The sequence below is a fragment of the Tenebrio molitor genome, chromosome 9, assembly GCF_963966145.1.
Source record: "Tenebrio molitor chromosome 9, icTenMoli1.1, whole genome shotgun sequence".
In the NCBI taxonomy this organism is placed as follows: Eukaryota; Metazoa; Arthropoda; class Insecta; order Coleoptera; family Tenebrionidae; genus Tenebrio; species Tenebrio molitor.
In genome coordinates this window covers 6,485,836-6,512,220 of record NC_091054.1, presented here as the reverse complement: position 1 = coordinate 6,512,220, position 26,385 = coordinate 6,485,836, and the positions used below count along the sequence as shown (strand labels likewise).

The 26,385-nt window shown below is 37.4% G+C and overlaps 2 protein-coding genes and 1 long non-coding RNA gene across 6 annotated transcripts in view; 2 read left to right on the top strand and 1 right to left on the bottom strand.

Annotated features, from left to right (window-relative positions):
- Positions 1-26,385, bottom strand: part of wake (wide awake) — a 110,619-nt gene that overhangs the window by 47,571 nt on the left and 36,663 nt on the right. The window contains exons 2-4 of one of the 2 annotated variants that reach the window (XM_069057223.1): positions 7,470-7,639; positions 5,710-5,890; positions 4,810-4,974 (exon numbers count right to left, since the gene is read on the bottom strand). In XM_069057223.1, the coding sequence (XP_068913324.1) occupies positions 4,810-4,974; positions 5,710-5,890; positions 7,470-7,639 (516 nt within the window). Of the gene's footprint in view, positions 1-4,138; positions 4,213-4,809; positions 4,975-5,709; positions 5,891-7,469; positions 7,640-26,385 lie in introns of those variants that run through there. The other variant, XM_069057226.1, reaches the window with a different exon arrangement.
- LOC138137719 (uncharacterized) lies at positions 7,656-12,487 on the top strand. Its single transcript, XR_011161853.1, has 2 exons — positions 7,656-8,294; positions 10,047-12,487. It is a non-coding gene; the product is annotated as an uncharacterized lncRNA (long non-coding RNA).
- On the top strand, positions 17,066-24,754 carry LOC138137715 (uncharacterized). Of its 3 annotated transcripts, none has more exons than XM_069057247.1 (3): positions 17,066-17,195; positions 19,576-23,281; positions 23,338-23,600. In XM_069057247.1, the coding sequence occupies exons 2-3, from the start codon at positions 22,562-22,564 to the stop codon at positions 23,365-23,367; spliced, it is 750 nt and encodes a 249-aa protein (XP_068913348.1). In that variant the 5' UTR covers positions 17,066-17,195; positions 19,576-22,561; the 3' UTR covers positions 23,368-23,600. The 3 variants fall into 3 exon arrangements, with proteins under 3 accessions (XP_068913348.1, XP_068913347.1, XP_068913346.1); XM_069057246.1 differs by lacking the exon at positions 17,066-17,195 and having other exon boundaries at positions 22,432-23,281; positions 23,338-23,509; positions 23,593-24,754; XM_069057245.1 differs by lacking the exon at positions 17,066-17,195 and having other exon boundaries at positions 22,434-23,281; positions 23,338-23,536; positions 23,593-24,754.

Genomic DNA, 26,385 nt, shown 5'->3' with positions numbered 1-26,385 from the left:
TCAGGAAAAATACGATACATTCACTAAGAAAAGAAAAAGGAAGCTAGAATGGAGAAAGAAACTGCTAAAAACTACCATCCAAAGTCGAAAATCAAATGTTTGTTTTTCCCATTATGAAACCAAACGTGTTGTGCATAATTTCACAATTTACGACATTAAAACTCATGATGCTAATTGCTTTGTTAATTTTGCAATTATTACTTGTCGTAAATTAAGGCGAATGTAATCAAAATGCCTCTGCCGTTGCGCATTTATGCAGACAATAAACATTTTCCCAAAAACTCTTCGTTTTTTCAAAATTTCATTTTACGAAGCGAATATAAAATTTATGTCAAAATTTACGAAACTGCAGAGTTAACAATGTTTTACATTTTTTAAATCATACGTCGATATTTGCAAATGTATTGTGGGTTGCATTTTCAATTCCGTCGGGCTTATTATTACTCAAGAAATACCCTCTATTTAAATTTTTCCAAAGAAGTCATTTGTTTTGTATACACAGTTTATATATTTGTTGTATCCCTTAAACAAGTGTGCCAATTGTGAAAAATAAAACCTCAGATATATTTTTATTTTTATTTTTTTTATATCCATGTTTATTCAACTTTAATTTTAGAAAAACTCGTATCACCAAAATAAAGCCTTAAATTGAAAAAACGATATAAATCGACTTAATTTAACAGTCATTAACCATAATTTAAATAACCGAGATTTTTTATTTTAATTTTTTGCATTGTTCTTTCAGCTTTTTGTGTTTTCTGTACAATTTGTGACGAGGTTTGATAATTAGGGTGACGATATGGGGTGAGGTTCTGGATCGACTCCTGCACCATTTCACTGGTGGAAGACCGCAACGTAAAATTTCTCGTGAGAATGGATGAATGTCGTGGAATCGATGGAAGCCGACGTCAGAAAGGGTCAGTCGCTTCATCAGTAAACACGAGACAAGAAGCGCCGTATCAAAGTTCACTAACTTTCAGTTCGTTACACTTTGAATGGAAGTTTGATGCAACCTTACGAATTCGGGGTTGAATTCGGACTTGCATAGCGGAAACTTTTTTTATTAAAACTTCCAACCTGTTTTTGTCGCGTTGATACAATTCGAATTATGGTTTCGTCGAGTTGAAGGTTTTTTCTTGTACCTAAATCAATTCGACGAATCGCCTTTCATTTTACTACCTTTCTGTACAAACAGTCTACTTGAGGGATGTTACATTATTAACACCCCATTATTCCACACAAATGCTAGCTTTCTATCCGTCGAATGAATAAATGTTTACGATTTCGGCTCGTCCGTCAATAGGCGGAGTCATAACGAAGGGTATTATGTCCAATAATTTGTAACAAATTAGTGAAGGGGCATCCACTGTGTCAATACTACGCGTTCAGACCTTCATACTCTCATTAGACCTGAACCGAACGATCGAAGCGAATATTTCGGTCGACCGATGTTGTATTAGACGCATAAGGGACAATTTCAAGGGTTGATAATTAATTTTAATGCAGGATGTCGCTTATTAATTCGGACCCCTTCCATCTTGGTTACCGTGGAATGGCACGAGATAAAGAGAATTGCAAAAGAGACGATTCATTAACAAAGTGAACAAGAAATTAAACCGCTAAAAGCTAGATCATCAATGTACAGCGTGGCCCGAAAGACGCACACGCGGACTGACTCCTCCCACATCTAGTACTTTTATTGAATTGTTTTATTCATCTGATTTTATCTAGCTTCTGGAATTGTCATTTGCCATTCTTCAAATTTAGAAGCTGAAAATAGATTGGTAATTGTTCACTTTAACTACTTCTGGAATTTTCGCGTTTTTTCTGGCTAGACAGCCTCAGGACGTCCTCCTACATCGTTTCCCACCAGTCAAACCTTGTGCAAATGAAAATTTTACTTACCCTTTAGTTATACTAAGACTTGGCGCGACCTTGAAACACAACAAGAGAGAAAAAAAAGGCATTTGCACAAGGTTTGAATGGTGGGACACGATCTAGGAGGACGCCCTGAGGCTGTCTAGTCAGAAAAAACGCGAAAATTCCAGAAGTAGTTAAAGTGAACAATTACCAATAGATTTAAAAAAAAAATGGAATTTTGGAAATAATTTTTCGGTTGTTTCCGAGATATCGGAAAAAACTAGAATTATTTTCGATGAAGACGCTGATACGATTTTAAAATTTTTACAAAATTGTCTCAAAAAAACTTCATACTTTTTTGTTTTATTGAAGGTCATTAATTATGTATGCAGAAACGTATGAAACAGTTTCTTTGAATACGATTTTCACTTCAGAATTTTCTATTAAAAAATCATGCGGCCGTTCTGGGCCACTCTATATGTCACCAAAGTTGAAAATAAGAGGCGTTCAAAAAATGTATGGTCAAGTGGCTCAATGCTTGTTTTTGTTTTCGCACACCTTTATCAGTTGTCAAACTTCAAACGTCATTTATTTAGCGAACAAGAAGGATCCAAATTATGTATTTCTATTGTCAAATTGCTAATTTAATTTAGAAAAAAATAATGGGCAAAGTGAGGTTATCTTTCTGAAAGAGATGTTACCTGAGTTTGTAAAACAAAAGAAAACCGCGGCCTTCTTGACCATGAATTTTTGAAGGGTCGTCCTCCACCCTGTATACACGTTGTACATGTCTAAAGTGACGCATTCTGAATGAACTCGGTGTTGGAGATAATTGAAAAAAAAATAAATTCATTCATTGCTACAGCTATTTAGCAATTTAATCATTACATAAGAGGCGAATAAGAAATATTCTAAGCCGGAGTGAATAACTCTTGACAGATCAATTTATTTTGCGGTAATGAGATTTGCGTGAACATAAAACTGAACGTGATTGGTCACTGAGGCAATAACAAAAACATTTAACACTGTAAGTTTGCAAGTTTCTAACTCGATGGTTGTTTAATTCAGTTCGCTTAACCGGTTCAAAGCTATCGATCTAAACCTTGTAATTATCTTTTAAACTGTAATCCACTTGTCCTCAATAGCTTTGGGTCATTAAAATCGTTTTCATTTTCCTCCATTACATAATTATTACAATCCACTTTTTCCCACGTTGTCAAAATTTTTCCAACACCGACCTTAATCAATCACTTTTCAATATCACAAAACCGACTCTGATTCACCTTGATTGTTTCGGAAATTTTTTACACACTTTTGAATGCGTACATGCATTGTCATGCAAATCACATAAAAGAATTTCTTTCTCATAATTATATTCTCTTCGTGAAATTATTTTTTTTGTTTGTGTGAATTACGTTTTCATTTAAAATCGTTGTGAATCCCACAACAGCCGGAAAAAATGTCAACAAGCTGTGACTCTCGAGAGTCACGTCTGCGCTTAACCCATCCGCAACGACAAACGTCAAAGTGACAGATCATGGCCAACTGAAATCTGGAATATTTTCAACAGACTGTGTTTATGCGTTCTTTATTTGTTCGTAATCTTGTTGTCGCAGATATGTAATTCAAATAATAACAGTGGTAGCGTTGTTTGAGGCATAACATATTGAATCGTCAACGAGAACAGTCATAAAATGATTCGGTTGAACTACGACTAATAGACGGTTGCCATGACTACCACACAAACGTATCGACACGGAACTGGTAACGAGAAATGTGAAGTGTTTATGTTTAAATCATGACAAAGATCTCGGATGAAGAAACTCGGATGAATCAGATTAGAGCGGAATATTTCAAATTCGGCGGTAAAAATCTTATCATTTTTATTGGTGTGTCGTTCTGGAGGGCGGGATTTAATTGTACACAAACTTACGAGTTTCAAATTCTTAAGACAAACCATAGAGATAGCGCGGCTTGTTCAAATATTTAATTCGGCGGGACCAATAACAAGGTTTAATTACTTAAATCGACAGAAACTGGTGATAGTCATTCACCTTGGGATGCACCCTCCGCTGCTGGGGAAAAATCGCGCCAATCTTCGCCACATATTTTATCATTTCATTGTATCCCATCAACCCTCCGTATACACACTGCAGCATAAAAATTTATTATCCCCCCGGGACATCGATCCACCCGGGAAGTAATTGAAAATTCCCATTAATCTCTCCGATCATCGAACAATGCTCATGAAAAACAACACAAAATCCCATCGACTCACCCCAACTTCACGCCCAATAGGACGCGCATCAACTTCTCGAACAGCTTCACAACGATCATCTCGAACGTCGAATAATTAGTAGCCGAACGCTCCTGAACGGAACAGTTATCACGCACCGGAAATGGAAAGACAAATGATGACGAAACGAAAAGAGACAATTCGATTGGGCGCAAATAGATCGCTTCCCCGGAGATAATACCCGGCCACGTGACAAATGGAAGTGAAAAGTGTAATTCGAGACGGGACGAGATGAAAGAGTCGGGGTGGTCCTTCGAACCGGATAATACCTGAAACGCAATTAGCGCATCGATCGGGATGAAATCGGTGCAATCGATACTGCGTAGCGTCTCCAATTGTGGTCAATGTACTTTGCAGGTATTGTTTTGGCTCCAGGTGTGCCGCGACGGCGTCAGAGCCGTCTTAATTAACATCGAATAGAAGATAAACATCCTCTAATGGTTACAACTCGATTTCGGTGGGAATTACCCAATTATTGTCATTATTTGCTTCTCAGACGCAAAGACGTGGTGTGGCATCCCGCTCAGCTCTGCGATTTCAACACCAAAAAAAAAACGTCTTCTCGGGATTCAGATCCTTCGCGACCTCAGCTCTGCGATTCCAACACGATAAGAGACGTCTCCTCGAGATTCAGATCTTCCTGTTGCACTCACCTCTCCCAGCTAAGCCTCCTGGTGACGTTGGAGTCATCCACCACCATCTGGTTCTTGGAGCCTCCCTGGTTGAGAAGCTTGCCCAGGCGATAGAGGGCGGTGTTGCTGCTGCTCGGACTGGATATTCTGTAGGCTCTGGCGGCGACCACGTGAGGTGCAGGCACTCTGCAACAAACAATAAAACGAATTAAAGTCGAGTTTCCGGTGTAATCCCGAGAAAATCTCGGTTTACGACGTAATTTATAAATTGCGAGGAGCTCGCTCCATGACAAGATATGAGAAAGGTGAGTTGAAGGATGTATCCTCGTTGCGTGATGCTCTTACAGTATTAGTTCGCCCAAGCTCGTACTGTTAACGGCATGACCGGAATATTTGCATTATCCTGTCTTATACTTCGTGTCGAGCTTTTACATCACGAGATCTTTATGCTTTTTGTAGCGACACTGGCGCTTTTCCTACCTTCGAGTTATTATCCCCTTTGGAGTTTTAACTGCAGTGCACCAATGGCGAAAGAGCAGTTCGCATAAACAGACAGTTGTCGGTGTATGTTCATTTCTTGTGGAATGTGACGTCTGATTGTAAAATCAATCTCGGTTTGGTCGACGGCGCCGCCCCCTTTGTCCCAAATCCCGCACGAATCACCCCATAAATATGCATCAGTTTTTAAAGCGGACCTGTGACAATCAACTCCAACGCGTACGTTTGCAATTCACACCCACCCTCATACATCTCGTCGATACAAGTGTCCCCTAATCTTTCGCTAAAACAGCTGGTTGTTCAACCCTTTTTGGGATCATATAGCTGGAAACTTATTTTATCCTGGCGTCAATACAAAGCGAAAGGAAACCGCTCGAGTGCATAATTAGCACGTTTCCAGTAACTGGAGGCGAATTCTCTCACCTGAGTAATAAGGTGCCGTCAGCTCCCCTTTCTGGTCCGTAATTTCCCGAACCGCAGAGTCGACTGACGGCCGATTTTCTTCGCATGTCCAAGGCCACGCTGTCATCCCGGCTGAACGACACCCTCGCCGAAAGGAATCGAGAAGATAGGCTGGAGCGACTCGGTCCTGTTTGCTGAACGTCTAGAAATTTCGATAAATGTTTAATTGTGTTTTGAGTGTCGCCAAATCCGACAAGACAAGTGTACGAAGGGGGGAGTAAAGGAGTCTTCAGAGCGAAAGGATTGGAAATGAAAACGGGAGGTGGAGAGGTCCAGAATGAAGAGGAAGGATTTTTGGTGATCGCAATGCAAGCACTGTGCAATGCTTTTATCTTTTAATAAGTTGTTGAAATCCAAAAAAACTTGAAATGACTTGAACTCACTGTTCTAACCTGACTCGACTGTCTTGACAGACTAAATAATTTTGTTCGGGTGGCAAGATATTTACGATTTTATATTGGTACACTTGACTGTCAGATTCAAATATGACAGTTCAAAAGTCAAAATAAATCAAATTATAATTATGATGATTTATTAATTTGCAAATATTCTCGAATCTTAACCTAGAAAGCAAATCAACAGACGACTCTTTGACAAATGACTAGGCGTACCAATTATTCGGCAGTGCCAACCCACTAAATTTGTCTCAATCATTAAAGTCACTCTGTGTTTCCAATACACTACTGAATTAAAGATGATTAATAATGTAGTCCTGGTTGCTTAGTGACTGTAATAAAATAATAAAAAAAATAAAATAATCAAAATAATGTATCGGGTGTTCATTTAGATTTCCGGTCTGAAGAGTCGATTGTGAACGCACCACTCGTGTAAAAACACAAACAACGCAAAAACCGAAATAAAAGTCAGTTAGATAAACAAGACTAATTTTTGTTATCCTTCATCGCGGGTGATTCAAGGATAAAAGACACAGAGAGCATAATTTGATTTAATTTAAATTTAATTTGCTGTCTTTCAAGGAATGATGAATGTCATTTTGATGACTATCAAAAGTCAGAGCGTTTGTAAATTAGAATCTTATTAAAACCTGAAATAAGAATGAACTAAGTAAACAAAACTGATTTTTATTATCATCGATGGCGAATATGATTCAAAGGATAAAACTGATAAAAGGCACATTGGACATAATTTCATTCCATTTTAATTTAATTTGCTGTCTTTAAACGAATGAGTGTAATTTTGATCATTATCAAAAAATCAGTTTGCCTTTTATTTTATTACGAACCGTATCGATTTTATCGTTCAGTTGGTCACTCAGACATTTCCACCAATCAAATATGTTCATTTCAATGAAACTTTAATAGAAGTTTAAAAGTCACGTTCAGTGTCATTATGATGAGGTTAATTCAGGTCAGTTAGGGTCATTACGACATGTCTAGCTGACCGTACTAAATAATTACATAACCCCATAAAGTTTTAGTATTCAAGAGATAATGAAAATGTTGACTCCTTTACCTCTTGTACTTGAAATAAGTATAATCTAATAATTAAAATGATTAATTAATTTTCAACCAAGACGAACATTTTCAAAGCACGTTCTCTGTTCGTAAATAAAAGACGTACTAGATGCCCGATTGATAATGTTTGACAAGCAGAAAATGGGTAGCTACATCACGAATTCCGCCAACATTCTTTCCTTCATTCAAATCTCATTTCCTCGACCCTTCCCTCTTGGCTTTCTTAAGCTTTAAACGTCGAATTACCTGGTGAACAGTTGCCGAGTTGAGCTTGCAGAATATTCACTCCGGGCACTACAATGGCGGGTAAAGTGCGGGATCTTAACAATGGCGGTGGTTTTCTTCCGGTGCGACCGGCTCCTTCTAAACCGGCACATGATGCCCTCTGATCGATTCGGGTCGCTGCTAGTTGAGCGCTGCAAAGAAAATTTCCGGGTTAGAGGAATTTAGGGTGATCATTTTTCTTGGCCTCTGGAATTCGGGAAAGCGGCCATCCCGGATCTGCCATGCATCACGCGGGACGCACGCTCTGCATGAGCGTGTCTTGTTGGTTGCATTGTTTCGCATTTAAACACCAAGCTTGAACGTTAACTTCTGACGCATAAAATACGGGCCCCAAATGATATAACGGGGGAGTTTATGGCCGCCGAAAGTGGTCGGAATGGGAGCACTACAGGGAACTGGATCGTATTTCATGGGGGCCCTTGCGACAACTATTTTCACTATCAGAAGTTGTCGCAAATAGGGGGTTGGCCTGGGGTAACATTTTAGTTAAATTAGAAACCAAGTTTTATCGGTCATTTTTAAAATTGCATCTCGTTAAAACTCCGTCGACTTTTTTCCTTTTTTCTTTGAGCATTAAGTACTTATGCTTCTGCAACCACTAATACAGAGTGCAGTGAGGAAGAGGAGAGGTTATGTTTTTGATAGCACACAATCACACATAGCACACTCCGTATTTCCTCAAGTTGACATTGTTTTGCGAAATGTAGCTGAGTACGCCTTATTATTTATCAATAACTGTATAGTTCTGTGAAAATGTTGAAAAAAATGTTTACATCAAAGCCAAAGGTAAGATTGACACAAAATGTAGGTGCAGATTCTATAAATACTTGCATGCGTTACTTCGCAAAAAAAAATGCTATAATTGCAGTTAATCGTAAATTTTTGTGTACAATTTATCATGGCTTAACATTTGACCTTAAACATTTGACTTGTAAGTTACAAATTTCGCTTGACATTAGTTAAAATAGTCAAGAGCAGTGGTGTGTGTTGTAAATGGTCGTAACCAAATGTTCTAGATAGAACAACATTCGTGTCACCATTGCTGTTTCAGATTTTAAATTGCATCATGTGTCTAATTTAGATCCATTTTAAAATAATCATCAAATTGAAACCATTTACGGTAATGTGTATTAACTTGTAACCTAACCTACTAAAAAAAAATATATAGGTAATAACACTTTTTAATGCAATAGTTAAATACGGGGGATCAACTGATCAAGAATAAAATTCAATTTGAGTTGGTAATACTGAATTTTATTTTTAAATGGTAGGTACAACTGGAGTAACTTCCGGTTGTTGACGGCTTCACTGTGCTTCACAGGGACATCCGCATCATTGACAAGTAACATTTGCATTAAACATGCAGGTGAATCTGTTCGAGAGCCTAAAAAGAAGAGTTAATTTATGTTTACGACAAAATTTCATTTTAGTTCGATTTTAATTTATATATTTCAGGTTTAATTTCTTTTTACAGTTATTACCATTAATTTTTAGCCTCCGTCATTACCTACCATTTTCCATTTTGTCGCTGTTAATGTTACGTCAGATATTAAAAAAACAACAAAACATATCCGGTTGGACGGTTAGAATGTTGCAAATAGCCGAATACAAAAATGTTCTTTGTATTGCCAACTGAAACGGTCCTTCTTGACATTCTTGATCACCTCAAACTAGGTATACTGAATATAAAATCAGTCATCACCTTTTGACAAATTTAACTTTTTGACTTGTGCCAAATTGAGAAAGGTTTAAGGATGGAGTATTTAGTGTTTTACTGTTGGCAAAAACTGCAGAAAGTATTGCCCCTTATTCCAGACTGACAGATGACAAAATCAAACACTCAAATATTTCCGGAAAAAGAATTTGTACGATGAAACTTTAATTATAGTATTGCCGTTATAACTTTTTATCTGCTCCGCCCACTAAAATTGACCAATCAGAATCAAAGCCAGATTCAATCACATTTGCCACGTAAAAAAGTTAAGGTTAGAATTTTGCTGTCAAGTCCACAATTATTGTTTTAGGTCATTAAGACAATTCGAATGTCAGAAATTTTTGCTGTGTAAATCAGATCGTCTTAACAACCTATTTGATTGGTAACTAAGAAAATGAAATGGGCGGGGCAGATAAAATGTTACGTTGTCCTTAGTATAAACAAGACTATTTCCGTTTGTTTTATTGTCATTATTGACAGCTGACATAAATTTCAAATTTAAACATCGTTGCTTTTGTAAACTTTTATTGATAAAACGGTTCATACATAATTAAAAATTTTAATTTATGGGGCTTGCGTGAAAATTTTTTGTTAGATAGGTACATAACTTTTTTTTTTTTTAATCTGGCATCGAAATTGGCATTGAAGAGTCGTTTGTAAACGCACCACCGGATTACAACTCTGATCAGGTCAAGAATCCGAGTGGTTCATTCACAATCGACTCTTCAACGCCAACTTCGACGCCAAATTTAAAAAAAGAACCTTCATATCACTCCAATGGTGGTGTAATAATGAAATCTGTTAACGTTTTTGTTTTGTTACAGAGTCAAGAATATAACGAATTCGAAAAAAAATTTGACAATTTCAAGAAACAACTCAAATACTCTTTATTTCGATATGGAAGTAAGTTTGACATCAATGCAGAATACAAAATTGTTTTAAATGAATATTTAAAGGCCAAATCATTTTTGAGCCTAGCAGAATCTCAAAAAGCGGAAGAGAAAATGAAGAAACTAGAGTCGATCTATGAACTTTATGGTTTAACGGACTCTGATGTAACAAGTTTTGTGGAAAAAAATGAAAAATTGAGTTGTGGACGTGTCGACGGTGAAGATTCATCAAAGTATCAAGCTTTTTCAAAGAGATATTCACAACCATTGGTCGGAAAACCTGGAACATCTACCAATACGAAAACCACGCAAAATACACGATCATCGTTGGGTTATCATAATTCTGAGTTGCCACGAGTTCATTCAAATCCATGTGAAAATCTTCATGAAACAGGAGGCAGTAAAAAGGTAGTTGAGAGTATACAATTTGGTCATGATAGAGATTTATCTACGGAATATAATGTCAGACGGCAAAATAATTGGGAAGGAAAAGGAAAAGTAAATAAAATAGACACAAATATTGAGCGTGACAAATACTTCGAAGTCAATGAAACCAAAGATTCAAATAGGGAAAAACCAAAAGATGAGGAAAGTTTACGTTGTTTCCATTGTGGAGAACCCTCAAGCACATATGAGAAAAGGCCTCGATCGAAAAGTTATAACACCACTCAATACACAACAAATGTGAAGCACGATGATGAAAGCAACGAATCGGAACGAAGCTTGTCGGTAGGTGGTCGAAAAACTGGTACCACTGAAAGAGGAACTGTTATGGGAAGCAGTACTGAAACAGGTCGGAAGGACGAACCAAAAGCCGAGTCGACACAGAATGTGAGATATCGTCCCCATCAAAGCCAACGTTTGGATCAACTTCCTAAAAAAATGGATACCACTGAACCACCTTCGTATGATAAATACACAGAAAAACTGGATACCAATGAAACACCTGCAAATATGAATCGTCCAGAAGGTGATAGTGCGACTCCGTATTCTTTGATTCCAAGCGGTTCTGCTGATTTTAATAAAAGTGGTGAATATACACAATTTAGGCCAAGCTCTTCAGAACGAGAGAGACAAAAGCAGAATACTAATGCTGCCGAAAGGATAAAGCAAAGCACCACCCAAATGAATCGAAAACGTGAACCAGAACCCGAATCGCGAGAAGTTAGAGGGTACCAAGGAAATCGCGGTGCGGATTTTGGGAAACGATCTTCTGGCAGAATGGAAACCACAACAAAACATGCATTTGTCACGGATTTGGATAACAACATGTTTAAACAAAATAGCCAGCGGGCTGAGCAAAATGTGTCAGGATATAATAAGGACAGAGACGAGGCCTCAAAGCGAGAATATTGGGAAGAAAAAGATCAAAGAACCTACCAAGACGCAACAGTTTTAAGAAGTGGAACTCAGAAAAGTCGACCAGACGAAGTCGAGCTTGGTAGGAAATGTGACGAAAATTACTGTACTAGTTTTCAAAAACAATCTTCAGGGCAAGATGCACGAAAGATAGACAGACCACACTACAGTCACTGTCAAGAAAGAACAACGACTCCAAATCAAGGTCAATGGATGGGCAATTATAAACAAATTGAAGAAAGCAGACCTGGAACTTCTCGGCAAAAACATAGCGAAGAGATTGTACAACAAAGAAATATGTTGAATACAGTAGAAGACAAAGAGAGAAGGATTGTAAGTGCGGAAAGAGGAGCAAGAACAGGACAACTAGCTCGCAGTGTAGACAACAAATTCCAAACACCGTCTTCCAAAGAAAATTATTCCGTTGCTTATTGGGACACGAATAGAGCACCGGTCAGTAGAGGGCGAGCAAGACAGGGGAAACAACAAACGAAAGGCGAAATAAGTTATCCACATGGAGGAGGTGGCTACAGTCAAAGAGCAGGGTACTCGGCGTCGGAACAATACAAGTACGAAAATCACCACCAACCACCCACAAGACAACAAAATGAAAAAACACAGTACGAAACAGAAGCATCTTGCGATCCTGCAGTTGAAGCCGAAGAAGTGGACGAAAATCCACTAGAAATTCTCGACGTCCACCAGTTTTTCCGGGACGACTTCGACTTGAAAACTCTAGACGATGTGGATCACCCAACGAGAATCAAGATGATCCACGAATTGGCGACAAATTTCGAAGATCCTATTCGGAACTTTACCCAACCGAAGCATTCTCTCGAGTATTTCATACTCGACGAGAAGCTGATGCGCTTCATAGAAAACTTGGACAGGATCAAAAGTCAAGATGAGGCCGTCACGCTTACAAAAGTTAAAGTGATTGAATATATTAAGGAGTTGCATAATATTTTAGACAAACGTGCCCTGGATGATTAATAAGAAATAAATATTTTTGTGTAGTTTTGTTCATCTACATTTTTCCCAGTTTTTGTAAACAACCACTAGGGGACAGAATGGCATCTTTTCTAGCCTGTGTTTTTGTGGACATTCGGTGGATCAGATGTTTGGCGTCGTTGTCAAAGAGGATTTTCCACCCTGTCCATCGAATCTTTGATTTAAAGTCATTGTCTTTTAACGTTATACATTTCGTCATCGTCCAACGAATCCAACACCCACAAAACCAATAATATTGGGAATAAAATTTGCCCAAGCAAAAGATCATCAAATAAGAAAGATGCTATTGTGTTACGATTGTTATGTGTATAACATAATATAATTACATTTAGGGAAAAAATTATTGCGTGGAAACTATCTCACATGGCCTTCACCTTACAGGTGAGTAAAAAAGGAGCTGAAGTACCTACTTTGAACACCCAATATTTTTGGCAACAATTCGGCTGGAGTAATATTTTTGTGAAATTATCCAAAACGAACTAAACTTAATAACCAAACATTTTCATAAATTATATTTTACAGAAACTTGCGACTTTTTTCCTTATCAATTGGTAGAATATCTTCGGAACAGATGATACTTCTGCAACCGATCATACAGTAGTGTAATGAGCTCAGGCTATATTTATTAACAATATCTATACCTAATCTTGATAAATTGAAGTGCTCACTAAAAAATTTTTTTAATGGAATGTAGCTGATTACACCTTTTCATTTAACAGTATATGGTATTTTTGATTATTATGTTTTCGAAAATGTGCAAATCTATGTCAATCAAAGGTAAGTTTAATACAAATTATCCACGCAGTGGTCCTGTCTCTTTACAAATTTGCTATTATTGAAGTTACTATAAAAATTCACATAGAATTCATCACAGCTCGATATCTGATAAGTTTGGTGTGGCCTGGTCAATTAGGCGCAGTATTGCTTTCATAACCAGTCATTAAATCTTTTTTTGTGCAACCGTAGGTACGCGAAACGATCACTTCGCGTACCTTAAACAGGCCGCGAAATTCATTTTCGCGGCCCTTGCTTTTAACGACGGCCGTTAAAATAAACGTCATTTTAATATTTGATACAAATCACAGTTACCATGTAAGACTGTCGTTTAGATTTTTCGGGTATGAAATTAAAAACCGCAGAATTTATAATACATTCTTTTTAACACTGGAGGAGTTCATACACGAAACTACACTTTCACTATAATTCTCTTCCGACATTTTTACAATTATTTACAAAATGAGTTGTTTTATTTATGTCATTTCCATAGCGACATGTACCTAAGCCGAATTTATATGTGAAGTAAATTTTGCTTGTTCGTTTTATAATAATTACAAATTTTTGGTTCCACCAAAAATGTTGTGTATGGCTACTATGTACGAAAATTTATGTGGCAACTCTGTAGGTAGGATAAAGGTGACATTTCTTTGACAGTTAATTCATAGGCGCGCACTTTTGAAAATTGTCAAGACAATTTGCAATGGTATAAAAAAATCAATACACACATACCTATGTCAACTCTAGTTCACCCACACAGTTGCCACATATATTTATGTACATAATTGCCATATTTATCCACAACCATTTTTAATCACCAATTATTTTACTCATGGAGATTACTATTGGCCTGTGTTGAGTGTTGTTGAGCTTTTCAGTCAAGATGCCAAACATATCAAAATTAAAATTTTCAAATATTTCGGCGCAAAAATTTATAATTCGTAATATTAAACTCGCAGACCTACAATGCACCGAACTTCAGAATTAATTAATTCAAAATTAATACAGTTGGTTGCAAAAAATCGGGAAACGAAAATTTTTCTAATGTAAATTTGATTTTGTCCATTTGTCAATTAATTGTCTATTTGACAATACCTATCAAATAATTTTTAAAAATGTCATTGAATTTTGACGTTAATTCTAACCTATATCTCCTAAGAAGGTTTCACACTATGGGAAAATTGTAAAAATATGTCAATTTTATTCTGACATCAGTTCCCGTTTTTTTTTGCAACCAACTGTACCTGCTACAATCAACATTTTCCAATCTTTTACGCCGCTGTTATGATTAATTACTACTCGTAATATGATGAATGATGAACAATAAGAATTAATCTCCAAAAAATCTATGGTTCCGTTAAAATTATGCAATTGTTGTTATTTAAATCATAAAATCAAAAAACAGCAAAAATGGAGGTACCGTATTTACTGACATATTTTATTTAAATGTATAATTCGTATAAACAAACAATAATGAAAAAAAAATCAAATTAAACATAATCAAAATGGATCAATACATATAGCCGCTTACATACATGATCATTTTGTGTTTCGTGCAAACATTAATTTAGTTTTACGAAATTGATTATCTTTTTTATTTTTTTTTGTAGAGTGAAGAGTTTAGAAAAGTGGAAGAACAAATGAAGAACTTCAAGTTGAAATTTAAATCTTATGGTGGAGCTAAAGTAACAAATGTTAATAAACAGAGTGAGCAAGGGAGTTCCAGATATGCAAAAGCTAAAGATTCACGGAAAAACTGCCAAACATCCTCAAAGAAACGTTCAGGCAAAACGCAAACTAGGAAAAAAAAAGAACCAAAACTCTTTGCAATACGTTCTACCAGTGGGCAAATCACACAAGCATCGTTGGATAATCGTCCTTCTGAGTTGCCACAAGTTCATGTAGGTCGTAATAATGTTGATCCATGTCAAAACAATAAATGCAGTAAAAAGAGACGTGGTAATAGACAATTTAGTTACAACGATAGAGGATATACAAGAAATCTGAAGCAAGATCATGAAATCCACCAATCGAAACGAAGTTTGACGGCAGACGGTTCAAAAACTGGTACCACAAAAACAGTTATGGGAAGCAGTACTAAAACAGATGGGAAGGACGAACCAAAAACCGAGTCAACACAGAATGTGAGATATCCTGCCCCTCAAAGCCAATATTTGGATCCATTTCCTGAAAAAATGGATACCAGTGAACCACCTTCGCATGATACGAGTATATATATAGAAAAAATGGATATCGGTGAACCACCTTCACCAGAAGGTGACATGTTTATTGGGACTTCGTACTCGTACGAAGAAAATCGCTGGAGGCCTTTTGAGAATCAATTGTTTGGCACAATGGACAACACTATAAAACATACATCTGTTCCGGATTTAAGTAACATCGTGTTTAACCAAAATAGCCAGGGGTATCAGCAAAATTTGTCAGAATATAATAAGAGCAGAGACGTGGGGTCAGACGAAGTCGACCTTAAATCAACACAAGGTAGACAATATCAAGACATTTGTAAACAAATTGAAGAAAGTGGACCTGGAACTTCTCCCCAAAAACACAGCAAAAAGAACGTAAAACAAAAAAATACGTTGATTTCAGTAGAAGACAAAGAGAGAACGATTGCAAGTACGGAAAGAGGAGCAGGGGCAAAATATCTGGCTCCCGGTGTAGACAACAAATTCCAAACACCGTCTTCTAAAGAAAATTATACCACTGCAACTGAAGCGAGTGCTTGTTGGAACATGAGAGCACCGGTCAATAGAGGGCGAGCAAGACAGGGGAGACAACAAACGAAAGCCGCAATAAGTTATCCACATGGAAGAGGTGACCACACGCAAAGAGCAGGGTACTCGGCGTCGGAACAACACAAGGATGAAAATCACCACCAACCACCTACAAAACAACAAAATGAAAAGACACAGTCCGAAACAGAAGCAAGCCCTGCAGTTGAAGCAGTAGAAGTGGACAACAGTCCACTTAAAATCCTCGACGTCCACCAGTATTTCCGGAACGACTTCGACTTGAAAACTCTAGACGGTGCGGATCACCTTAACAGAATCGAGCGAATCGGTAAATTAGCGAAAAATTTCGAACATCCTATTCAAAATTTCGCCGAAGAGAAGCACTCTCTGGAATATTTCATATTCGACGAGAAGCTGATGCGGTTCATCGAGAACTTGGACAAGATCAAAAGTCAAGATGAAGCCGTCACGCGTGAAAAAGTTCAAGTGATTGAATATATTAAGGGGTTGCATAATACTTTAGACGAACGTGCTCTGGATGATTGATAAGAAATATATTTTTGTGTTGTTTTGTTCGTCTACATTTTTTCCCCAAGTCATTGTCTTTTAACGTTATACATTTCGTCATTGTCCAACCAGCCCAACACCCACAAAACATGTTTAGAAATATTATCTCAAAGTTTTTTTTTTACAACAAAAACCAATAATATTGGGAATAAAATTTACGCAAGCAAACGATCATCTAATAAGGTGCTATCGTGTATCTTACAATTTGGAAAAAAATTATTGCGTGGAAACTATCTTACGTGGCCTCCACCCTTTACCATGAGGAGTAAAAGGAATTAAAGAAGTACTTTGAACATCCAATATTTTTGGCAACATTTTGGCTGGAGTAATATTTTTCATAAATTATATTTTACAGAAACTTGCGACTTTTTCTTTTATGAAATGATATCTTCGGAACAGATGATACTTCTGCAACCGATCATACACTAGTGTAATGAGCACAGGCTATATTTATTAGTAAGATCTATAATCTTGATAAATTAAAGTACATATACTCACTAGAGGAATTTTTTTAACGAAATGTAGCTGATTACACCTTATCATTTATCATTAACAGTACATTGTGTTTCTGTTAACTCTGTTTTTGAAAATGTGTGGAAATCTATTTTCATTAATAAAGGTAAGTTTAAAACAAAACTATCCATGCACTACGCGGTGGTCCTGTCATTTCAAATTTGCTACAATTGAAATTACTATGAAAATTCAAATAGAATTATCATACGAGTAGCTCGACATTTGATAAGTTTGGTGTGGCCTGGTCAATCAAGCGCAGTACTGTTGTCATAACTCATAACCAGTTATTAAATCTTTTTGTACCATCGCGGTCAACGAATACTGGTACTGAAGTGTGGTCGTTGAACAGATGGAGTAATAAAAAAAGGGATGTGGCGTTAGTTGCGCAGAACGATGTACGCCGAAGCCTGTTTCACAATGAGACAGGTTCTTTGCCATTTATCGTTCTCATAAGAATATGATATACTTGATAGACTGAGAAAAATGTTGCATTCATTGAAGTCCACATCTTCTCCAAACATGAACACGTAGTCAAACTGCCGAAGCGAGGTTAAAAATTAATGAGATGCCGTCAAGTAATAATATGCGCACGTTTTGAATAAGCCAATTAGAAGCTTCTGTTTAAAATACGCGGGCACTAGGCGGCGGTTTTATTCCTCCATCTGTTCAGCGACCACACTTTAGTAAATTTTGATTGAGTTTTGAAAGTGTCTACAGTTCTACACTCTACAGCATCTCTACAGTAACATACTGTACTGTTTTGATTGAGTTTTGGAAGTGTCTACAGTAACATACCGTGCCAGTATAGGCGGTGCCAAATCCAAATAACCACCACCTGTTGAATCAACTTGCTAAAAACCACATTTTACACTAAGTGTATAATGGCAATTTTGATGTTACTAGGATGATAGACCAATCAAATCTAAGTACGATTTTCTGGGTAGAATGCAGTGTTGGTAGTTATTTGGTTTTGGCAAAGACTATAGGTATTCTTTGACCTCAATGGTACATACCACTACCATCACACTACCATTATTCCAGAACTGTATCGTGTGTCTGAAGTAGATGCATTTTAAAGTAATTTTCAAACTGAGACTCCATCATTCATGCCAATGTTTATCAACTTGTTACCCTGATTGGGTGATTCAAAATGGTTGTGGATAAATATGGCAACTATGTACGAAATGTTATGTGCCAACTCTGTAGGTAGGATAGAGTTCACATTTCTGTGACAGTTCATAGGCGCGCAATTTTGAAAAGTGTCAAGTCAATTTGCAATGGTATAAAAAAATCAAATGCACGTATATGAAATCTCATACAAATGTCAACTCTACTCTACTCACACATTTGCCACATAAATGTTCGTACATAGTTGCCATATTTATACACAACCATCACATACTCAAAGAGGATCATAATTTGCAATTAATTAACATAAAGTTTTTACTTTTGGGTTTGCAGATTGCATTGAAATACTGAATACAATTATAAAATAACAAATGAGTCATCACTTTTTGAAAACCTTTTGACAAATTTCACATTTAAACACTGCCAACCTGAAAAAAATTAAGAACGGCTTTGGAAATCGAGTGTTTACTACCGTGAGATCATTTAAATTTATAATTAAAGTTGGCTATGATTTTAAAATTAGATTGGCAACACCATTGACATCTTGATTTGGTTTGTCAAAGTGGCGCTTCAAAATTCAATACAGAATATGAAACTGCGAGTTAACAGTTGTATCAAACACCTGGCCTGGATACAACTCTAAACTCGCCGTTTCATATTTTTTATTGAATTTTGAAGCGTCATTTTGACAATTCAAATCAAGGTGTCAGAGGTGCTGCCAACATAATTTTAAAGTCATAGCCTCCTCTAATTATAAATGTAAATGATCTCACATTTTACTCATGCAGATTATTGTTGGCCTGTGTTGAGTGTTTTTGACAGAGAGCGCTGAGCCTTTCTGTCAAGATGCCAGAATTGCCAGAGATCTCAAAATTGAAATTTGCAAATATTTCACCCCAAGGATTTATAATTTTTAAGACCGTGGTCAGTGTTATGCAGATCATTTTTGCGGTGGTGTTATTCATGTCAACGGCGCTTTAGAATTCGACTCATGCTGCGCACTCGTCAAATTCATATCTCAGCGCCGTTGACATTCGTAACACCACCACAAAAATAATCGGCATAACATTGACTACTCATCGTATTACAACTGATTACTGCCATTTTAAAATTTTTATAATTGACACTTTTGTGAGAGATGTTTAAATCATACTAAAGTTTAAAATTATTCATATCTTTGGATCAATTTATGAATGAAAAACGTATTACTGACTGCATTTAAATTTCGTCAGGGTCGGAAAGTTATGTGAATCAGTCTGTATATTCCATTTATAGACGCTTACATGAGCATTTTGTGTTTCCTTTACAAAAATCAATTTGGTTTTACGAAATTGATTATCTTTTTTATTTTATTGCAGAGTAGAAAGTTTAAACATTTCGAAAAGGATTTAGAGAAAGTTACTAAGGAACTTGAAAAAGATGAACCTGACAATAGGCGTATGTACAAGCAATTTATAACGTATTATTCGAGTAAAGGAACATTTTCTGAGAGCGAGTTTCGAAAAGTGGAAGAACAACTGAGGGAGTTCAAGTGGAAATTTAATTATTATGCTGAATCAGAAACTGAACTAACAAATGTTAGTAAACAAAGTGGGCAAGTGAGTTCCAGATATGCTGAAGATTTACCTAAAAACTGTCAAACATCCTCACAGAAACGTCCAGGAGAAACGCAAAATAGAAAACAAAAAGAAGAGGAACTCCTTACTGCAATACCTTCTACGAGTGCGCAAACCACACAAATGTCGTCTGTTAATTGTCATATTGAGTTGCCACAAGTTCACGTAGGCCATAATAATGCTGATCCATATCAAAACAAACGAGAAATTACCCACGTGCTAGATAAAGTGGACACAAATGTTGTACACGATCAACTTATCGAAATAAATGAATCAAAATCTTCACAAAGAGAAAAACACCAAACATATGGAAAACCGTTAAGCACGAACGAGGAAAGGTGTCAATCGAAAAGTCATAACACCACTCAATATACAAAAAAATTGAAGCAAGATGATGAAAGCAACGAATCGAAACGAAGCTTGTTGGTAGACGGTCGAAAAACTGGTACCACAGAAAAAGCAACTGTTACGAAAAGCAGTACTGAAACAGATGGGATGGACGAACCAAAAGCCCAGTTGACACAGAATTTGAGACATCATGCCCTTCAAAGCCAATCTTTGGATTCACTTCCTGAAAATATGGATACCAGTGAACCACCTTCGGATGATACGAATATAGATATAGAAAAAATGGATACCAGTGAACCGCCTTCAAATATTAATCTTCTAAAAGGTGGCATATTTAGTGAAACTTCGTTCTCGTACGCAGAAAATCACAGTGAGAATCCATATTTTGGCATTTCTGGCAGAGTAGACACTACTGTAAAACGTACATCTGTTCCGGATTTAGATAACTTGCTTAACCAAAATAGCCAGTGGGATGATGGATATAATAAGAGCACAGACGTGGGGCCAGACGAAGTCGACCTTAAATCAACACAAGTTAGAGAATCCCAAGAAAATTACTATACTGGTTTTCAACCTTCAGGTCAAGATCCACGAGAGGTAGACAGACTACACTACGATCACCGTCAAGAAAGGATAGATAATTGTAAACAAATTGAAGAAAGCGGACCTGGATCTTCTCGGCAAAAACACAGCGAAGAGAACGTAAAACAAAAAAATACACCGAATGCAGTAGAAAACAAAGAAAAAACAATTGAAAGTGCGGAAAAAGGAACAGGAGCAGAACCTCTGGCTCCCGGTATAGACAACAAATTCCAAACACCGTCTTCCAAAGGAAATTTCTCCGCTGCAATTGAAGCGGCTCCTTATTCGGACACGAATGTACAACCGGTCAGTAGAGGGCAAGCAAGACGTGGAAGAAGTGACCACAGTCCTGCAGGTGAAGCAGTAGAAGTGGACAACAGTCCACTTAAAATCCTCGATGTCCACCAGTATTTCCGGAACGACTTCGACTTGAAAACTCTAGACGATGAGGATCACCTTACCAGAATCGAGCGAATCGGCGAATTAGCGAAAAATTTCGAACATCCTATTAAAAATTTTGCCGAAGAGAAGCACTCTCTGGAATATTTCATATTCGACGAGAAGCTGATGCGGTTCATCGAAAACTTGGACAAGATCAAAAGTCAAGATGAAGCCGTCACGCGTGAAAAAGTTCAAGTGATTGAATATATTAAGGGGTTGCATAATACTTTAGACGAACGTGCTCTGGATGATTGATAAGAAATATATTTTTGTGTAGTTTTGTTCATCCCATTTTTTGCCCAGTTTCTGTACAAAATGGCGTCTTTTCTAGCCTGTGTTCTTGCGGATGTTCCTAGCGTCCACTTTGTTCTGTTGGATGATTTGCAACAGATTGTCAAACACGATTTTGACATCCATTTCGTCGATCGTGTCAGATATTTTCTCACTTCATACATCAAATAGTTTCTTTTTTAACGTTGTTGATTTCTTCGTCTCGTAATTCTAACACATACTCAATACTTTCGTTACTTTCTACCGGTCTATCCTATTTTGCACAAAACTCGCTGACACGACTTTTGTCAAAGATTTTGACAATCTTGTCCGAACTGAAGTGACATTTTTGTAACATTATATGAAACGAAATAAATACCTACTGAAGATTTGAGTTATACTTCACACAAACGAACTCTCGACAATTAATAAGAAATATATTTTTGTTTAGATTTGTTCATCCGTACATTTTTTTGTCTAGTTTTTGTAAGCAAGCCTGGGCGTACAAAATGGCGTCTTTCCTGGCCTCTCTGATCCTGCGGATGTTCCTCGTATCGATGTTATCCAACTGAATGATGATTTGCAAGATATATTCTGAGTATTTGTCAAACAGGATTTTGTCGTGCGTGTCATCGATCTTGTCAGACGTTTTTTCGACTTCGTCCACCAGATCGTTGATTTCCTTTAAAGTCTGCGTCTCGTAATCTACCGGTTTTTTAACGCCCTCGATTTCATCATCCATGTCACTGTCCGAATCATCGTCCAACGATCCCAACACGTACTCAGTATTTACTCTACCGCCATTGTCGTTACTTTCTGCCATATTTTGCACAAAACATGTTGACAGAAATTTTGTCAAAATTTGTTGACAATCTTGCCCGAAAAACCCGTTTAAAGATTACGTTCGCGGCGTCTATTTACATGGCAATACATATTTGGCCAAGCAAACTATAATCTGATAAGGTGCTATCGTTTTACCGTTCGTACAAGTCTACAGTCGAAGTGGATGAGATCCAAGGTACAGTGTTGCAATTGAGAGTGAGAAAATTACAAGTAAGGGGATAGTTCTTGTATTTTAACAAATACCATGGGTTCCACCTTGCACCAGACGTACAAGGAGTTAGAAAAGTGTGTTGAATGCCTAGAGAGAGATGTTGAAGACAATTTGAAGCAACTGTTGGAGGTAAAGGATTTTAACGAGAATTTGGCAGCACTGGAAACCAGTAAGGACTATCATTACAAAGAGATTCTCAACCATCTATCACAGATTAAGGAACATATCAAAGTCGTAGCCGACCATCACGACCGACTTCTATCGTTAGAGAAGAAGATCGCCACTGGTAACAAAATTGATAAAAATTATATCAAAAAGCAAGTGGAAAATTTTCAATCATTCGAGAAAATCAATCGACGGGAGCACAAACCTGTGAGGAAGCACGAGACCTCTTCTATGAAGTATCTAGAATATTGGGAAAGAATAATGGAAGAACAAGAAAGTTCTAGTGTTCTGGCGGTTTCTAAAAGAGAAAATACTAAGAGACAGTTTAAGAAAATTGTTTCGTCAACGATTGATATGCTTTTGGAGACTGGAAGTAACAGTAGTGCTTCCCTGGAGTCTCCGAAGGAAGAGAATACAAGGGAAATAGAAGCGATAAATGAAGAGGTGATTGTGAAAGCTTCTAAGGAAAATGTGGACTGTGAGTCGGTGAGCGAACAGGACGAGGAAGAACAAGAAGAAGAAGAAGAAGAAGAAGAAGAAGAAAAAGAAGAATCAGTGGATAGTAAGCCTCGAATCGTCGACGTCATTGTAAGTTCTTGTGTATTTTCGGTGTGTTGGGTAGATTGTTGATTTTCCTGTTTTAGTACAAGAAGGGCGTGAATGGTCATGTATAAAACCAAACTGGGAGATCGGTGTCGCCTTCCTTATCAGTTTATCAGTGAACATTCGATTATCATCAACAGGTTGCAATAATTCGAGTCCCAACTCGACAATGCGCCAATACCGGTTCGTTGTCGGCCGTAACAGTACCTCCAGGTGTGTTGTTAATAAGATAAGTTATCAGTAAGTCTTATGAAACCAGAGCGAGTTTGTTTATAACGCGTCGAATAAAATAATAGTTCTCGATGGGTGTGGTTGGGTCAAAGTCGCCGTTGGAACGACGCAATACCGTCCTCCGCCGAAGCCAAAGGAAATCAGTCCACGGGGTCAAGTCCAAAGCCGAGAAGATTGCCAAAGACATCAAGAAGTTCAAAGGAACGGAGGAAAACGTCGCCTACGTCGAGTTAAAAGCCAAGATCGAGAACGCCGAGCGCGATCTCCGGGTCCACACGAAAAACCTACAACCGCAGATAAGACACGTTCACAACGAAACCTTGAAGAAGCTGCAGGAATGTCACACGCTGCTCGAAGACAAATTGCGGGAAAACCAAGAGAAGGCGGTGGCCGAGCCTAAGAAAGAGGTGCAGGCGGAACCGAAACAGGACCACGGAGAGGAGGAGGACGACGACGACGTCTTCGTCCAGGAGATCCTCGACGAGCCGCCACCGGAGTCGACAGAGAAGCGCAAGACGGTGGAGTTGAAGTTGGTGCAAGTGGAGCCGATCGAGGCGAGTCCCCAGATAAACAAACGTTTCTCCGCCATGAAAATAGGAGTTCCGGTCTTGCCAGGGAGCATCATGGAGTCGATGCGCAGGAAAACCCTGATGGAAGAAGAGAAGGTGGGGGAGATCCGCGCAAAAATTGAGCAAATGGAGGTCGAGATAAGCCAGTTCGTCGACAGGAAAAACGGAAAGCACTACAACCAGATCAAAGGACAACTGGAAAAGTACGCAGACGAGTTGAAGAGTAGTGCGCCTGCGGACGACGTCGTCTCCGAGCAAGTCAAAATGTGCAATAACTACATCGCGAGTTGTTTGTCGTTTTTGGATGAGAAAGCGGTGGATGATGATGTCGAGAGTGACGACGAAGAACCAGATGTGGTCAAATCCAACGACGCGACCGCGCCCACCACCAACTTGTCACCGCGGACCATGAGGACCACGTACATTTAGTTTTTATTTATGTAATTTAATAGGAATAGATATTAAATGTGTCATGCTCAAATACACGAAGTCATGCGACTTGGTCGTACTGATAAGTTTGTTAATTACTTAGAAATCCGCCAATCGAGTCACTTCTAGAATAAACAAACATTGTGAAACGTCATTTTTACCGACTTATCTGTGTCTCATTGTTGTACCTAATTTGTTGAAATAAACACGAGTTCGTGATGAATTTTGATTTGTGGCCGTTATCTAATCAGCGATGATTCACTCAGGACAAGATGTTTACTGACTGTGGGGCAAATTAATTTAGGTAAATGGACAATCTCAGATAAAAATTTTATTTATTACTCGTATAATAAATTTTACGAATTGATAAGTGGACGTTATGAAAATTTTTCAAATTACGTATGCAACCAGATATACACGGATGGAGTACTATTCACGGGTCACTTGACATTATTGATAGTAATCATGATATATATATATTCGTATGAAGAAAATTACAATTAAAATTCGAAATTCATAAAATAATTATGGTAAATTATATGTTTTTAATTTGTTGTAGCCAATTTAGGGCGTCTTCGGTAAGTAGATGTAGTTTGGAGAAACCTTGCTGGAATTTAGTAAGGGGACATTCTTCCACAATGTGTTGGATAGTATGGACATTGCCATCTAGAACACAAAGCCCTGTGACAAAGCCTTAAGGCAACAATTGTTTTTGATCGTGACGTCACAGTAAAGGCTTCATCGAAAAACGCATTAAACCTCCAGAATTTAATAAAAACAGTAAAATTTTTGGTTAGCACTCTTTTTCTTTAGTAGAACGATGTGTTTAGGCTTTACAATTACTGCCTCGTGGAGTAAAATGCCATTAATGACGCGAAAATTGTCATTTATAAGTGAGGTTAAGTTTGTGTATTTATTGTTTTTGCGAATTTTTACTTTGTGAATCATTTAAATAACACCAAACTACAACAAATGCTTCATACATCTTAATTATATGTGTAGCAAATATAGTTTCAACTAAATTGCCCTTACGACGATTTGTAATCACGAAAATGTTGTATAAAAATACTTCCCAGGTTTCAACGTCTCTTGCGACGTTCGATGAACAGTAAATATCCTGGTATCAACTGAAACTATTATATACACTTGCCACCAAGCTTTTACTTATCTCACAATTTTCCATAAGAATGATTAAAACACCGTATTTGATACTTTCTGAAAATGTAAACAAATGTCAAATTTTGACGTTTGGCCTTCCTCGTGACGTCACACGCTGTCTGGCTTAAGGCCTGGTATGGATGTTGCATTTGTAAATAATAAAATCTGTCGCTTCCCCTTAACTGTTTTCCACATTTTTCCGTAGTGAATCATCACAATCACGAGAATTTTCTATTTTATTGCTTTTAGGAATGAAATTTATGGGCCGTTTAACGGCAACAAAACGTTTCATAATAAAAAGTGACAGCTGTCAAACAAGAAAAGACGCCGTTTGATGGTTGAAAAAATAATTGGCTCTATTGTTGCACAATACTTGGACACCTGGAATAAGCTGTATTAATAATAATTAATTGTTGTCAGGCGCAATTTGTGTAAATATAATATGTAGAGTTAATCGATCGGTTACTAATAACGTAGTACATGTTGTAATAAATTTTGCTTTGTATTCGTACATAAATATTGATTCAGCATTGCGATAATATTTCATATTTATAGGTATAATAGACCGATATCGTTACCTATATTCATTACAAACAGAATACAGACATAATTAATGCAGACTAAATTATTATTTCTCGAATTTGTAACTCGTCGTGTTAACAAAACACCCAGAATATCAAATTAGATTGGTATGTGACACAT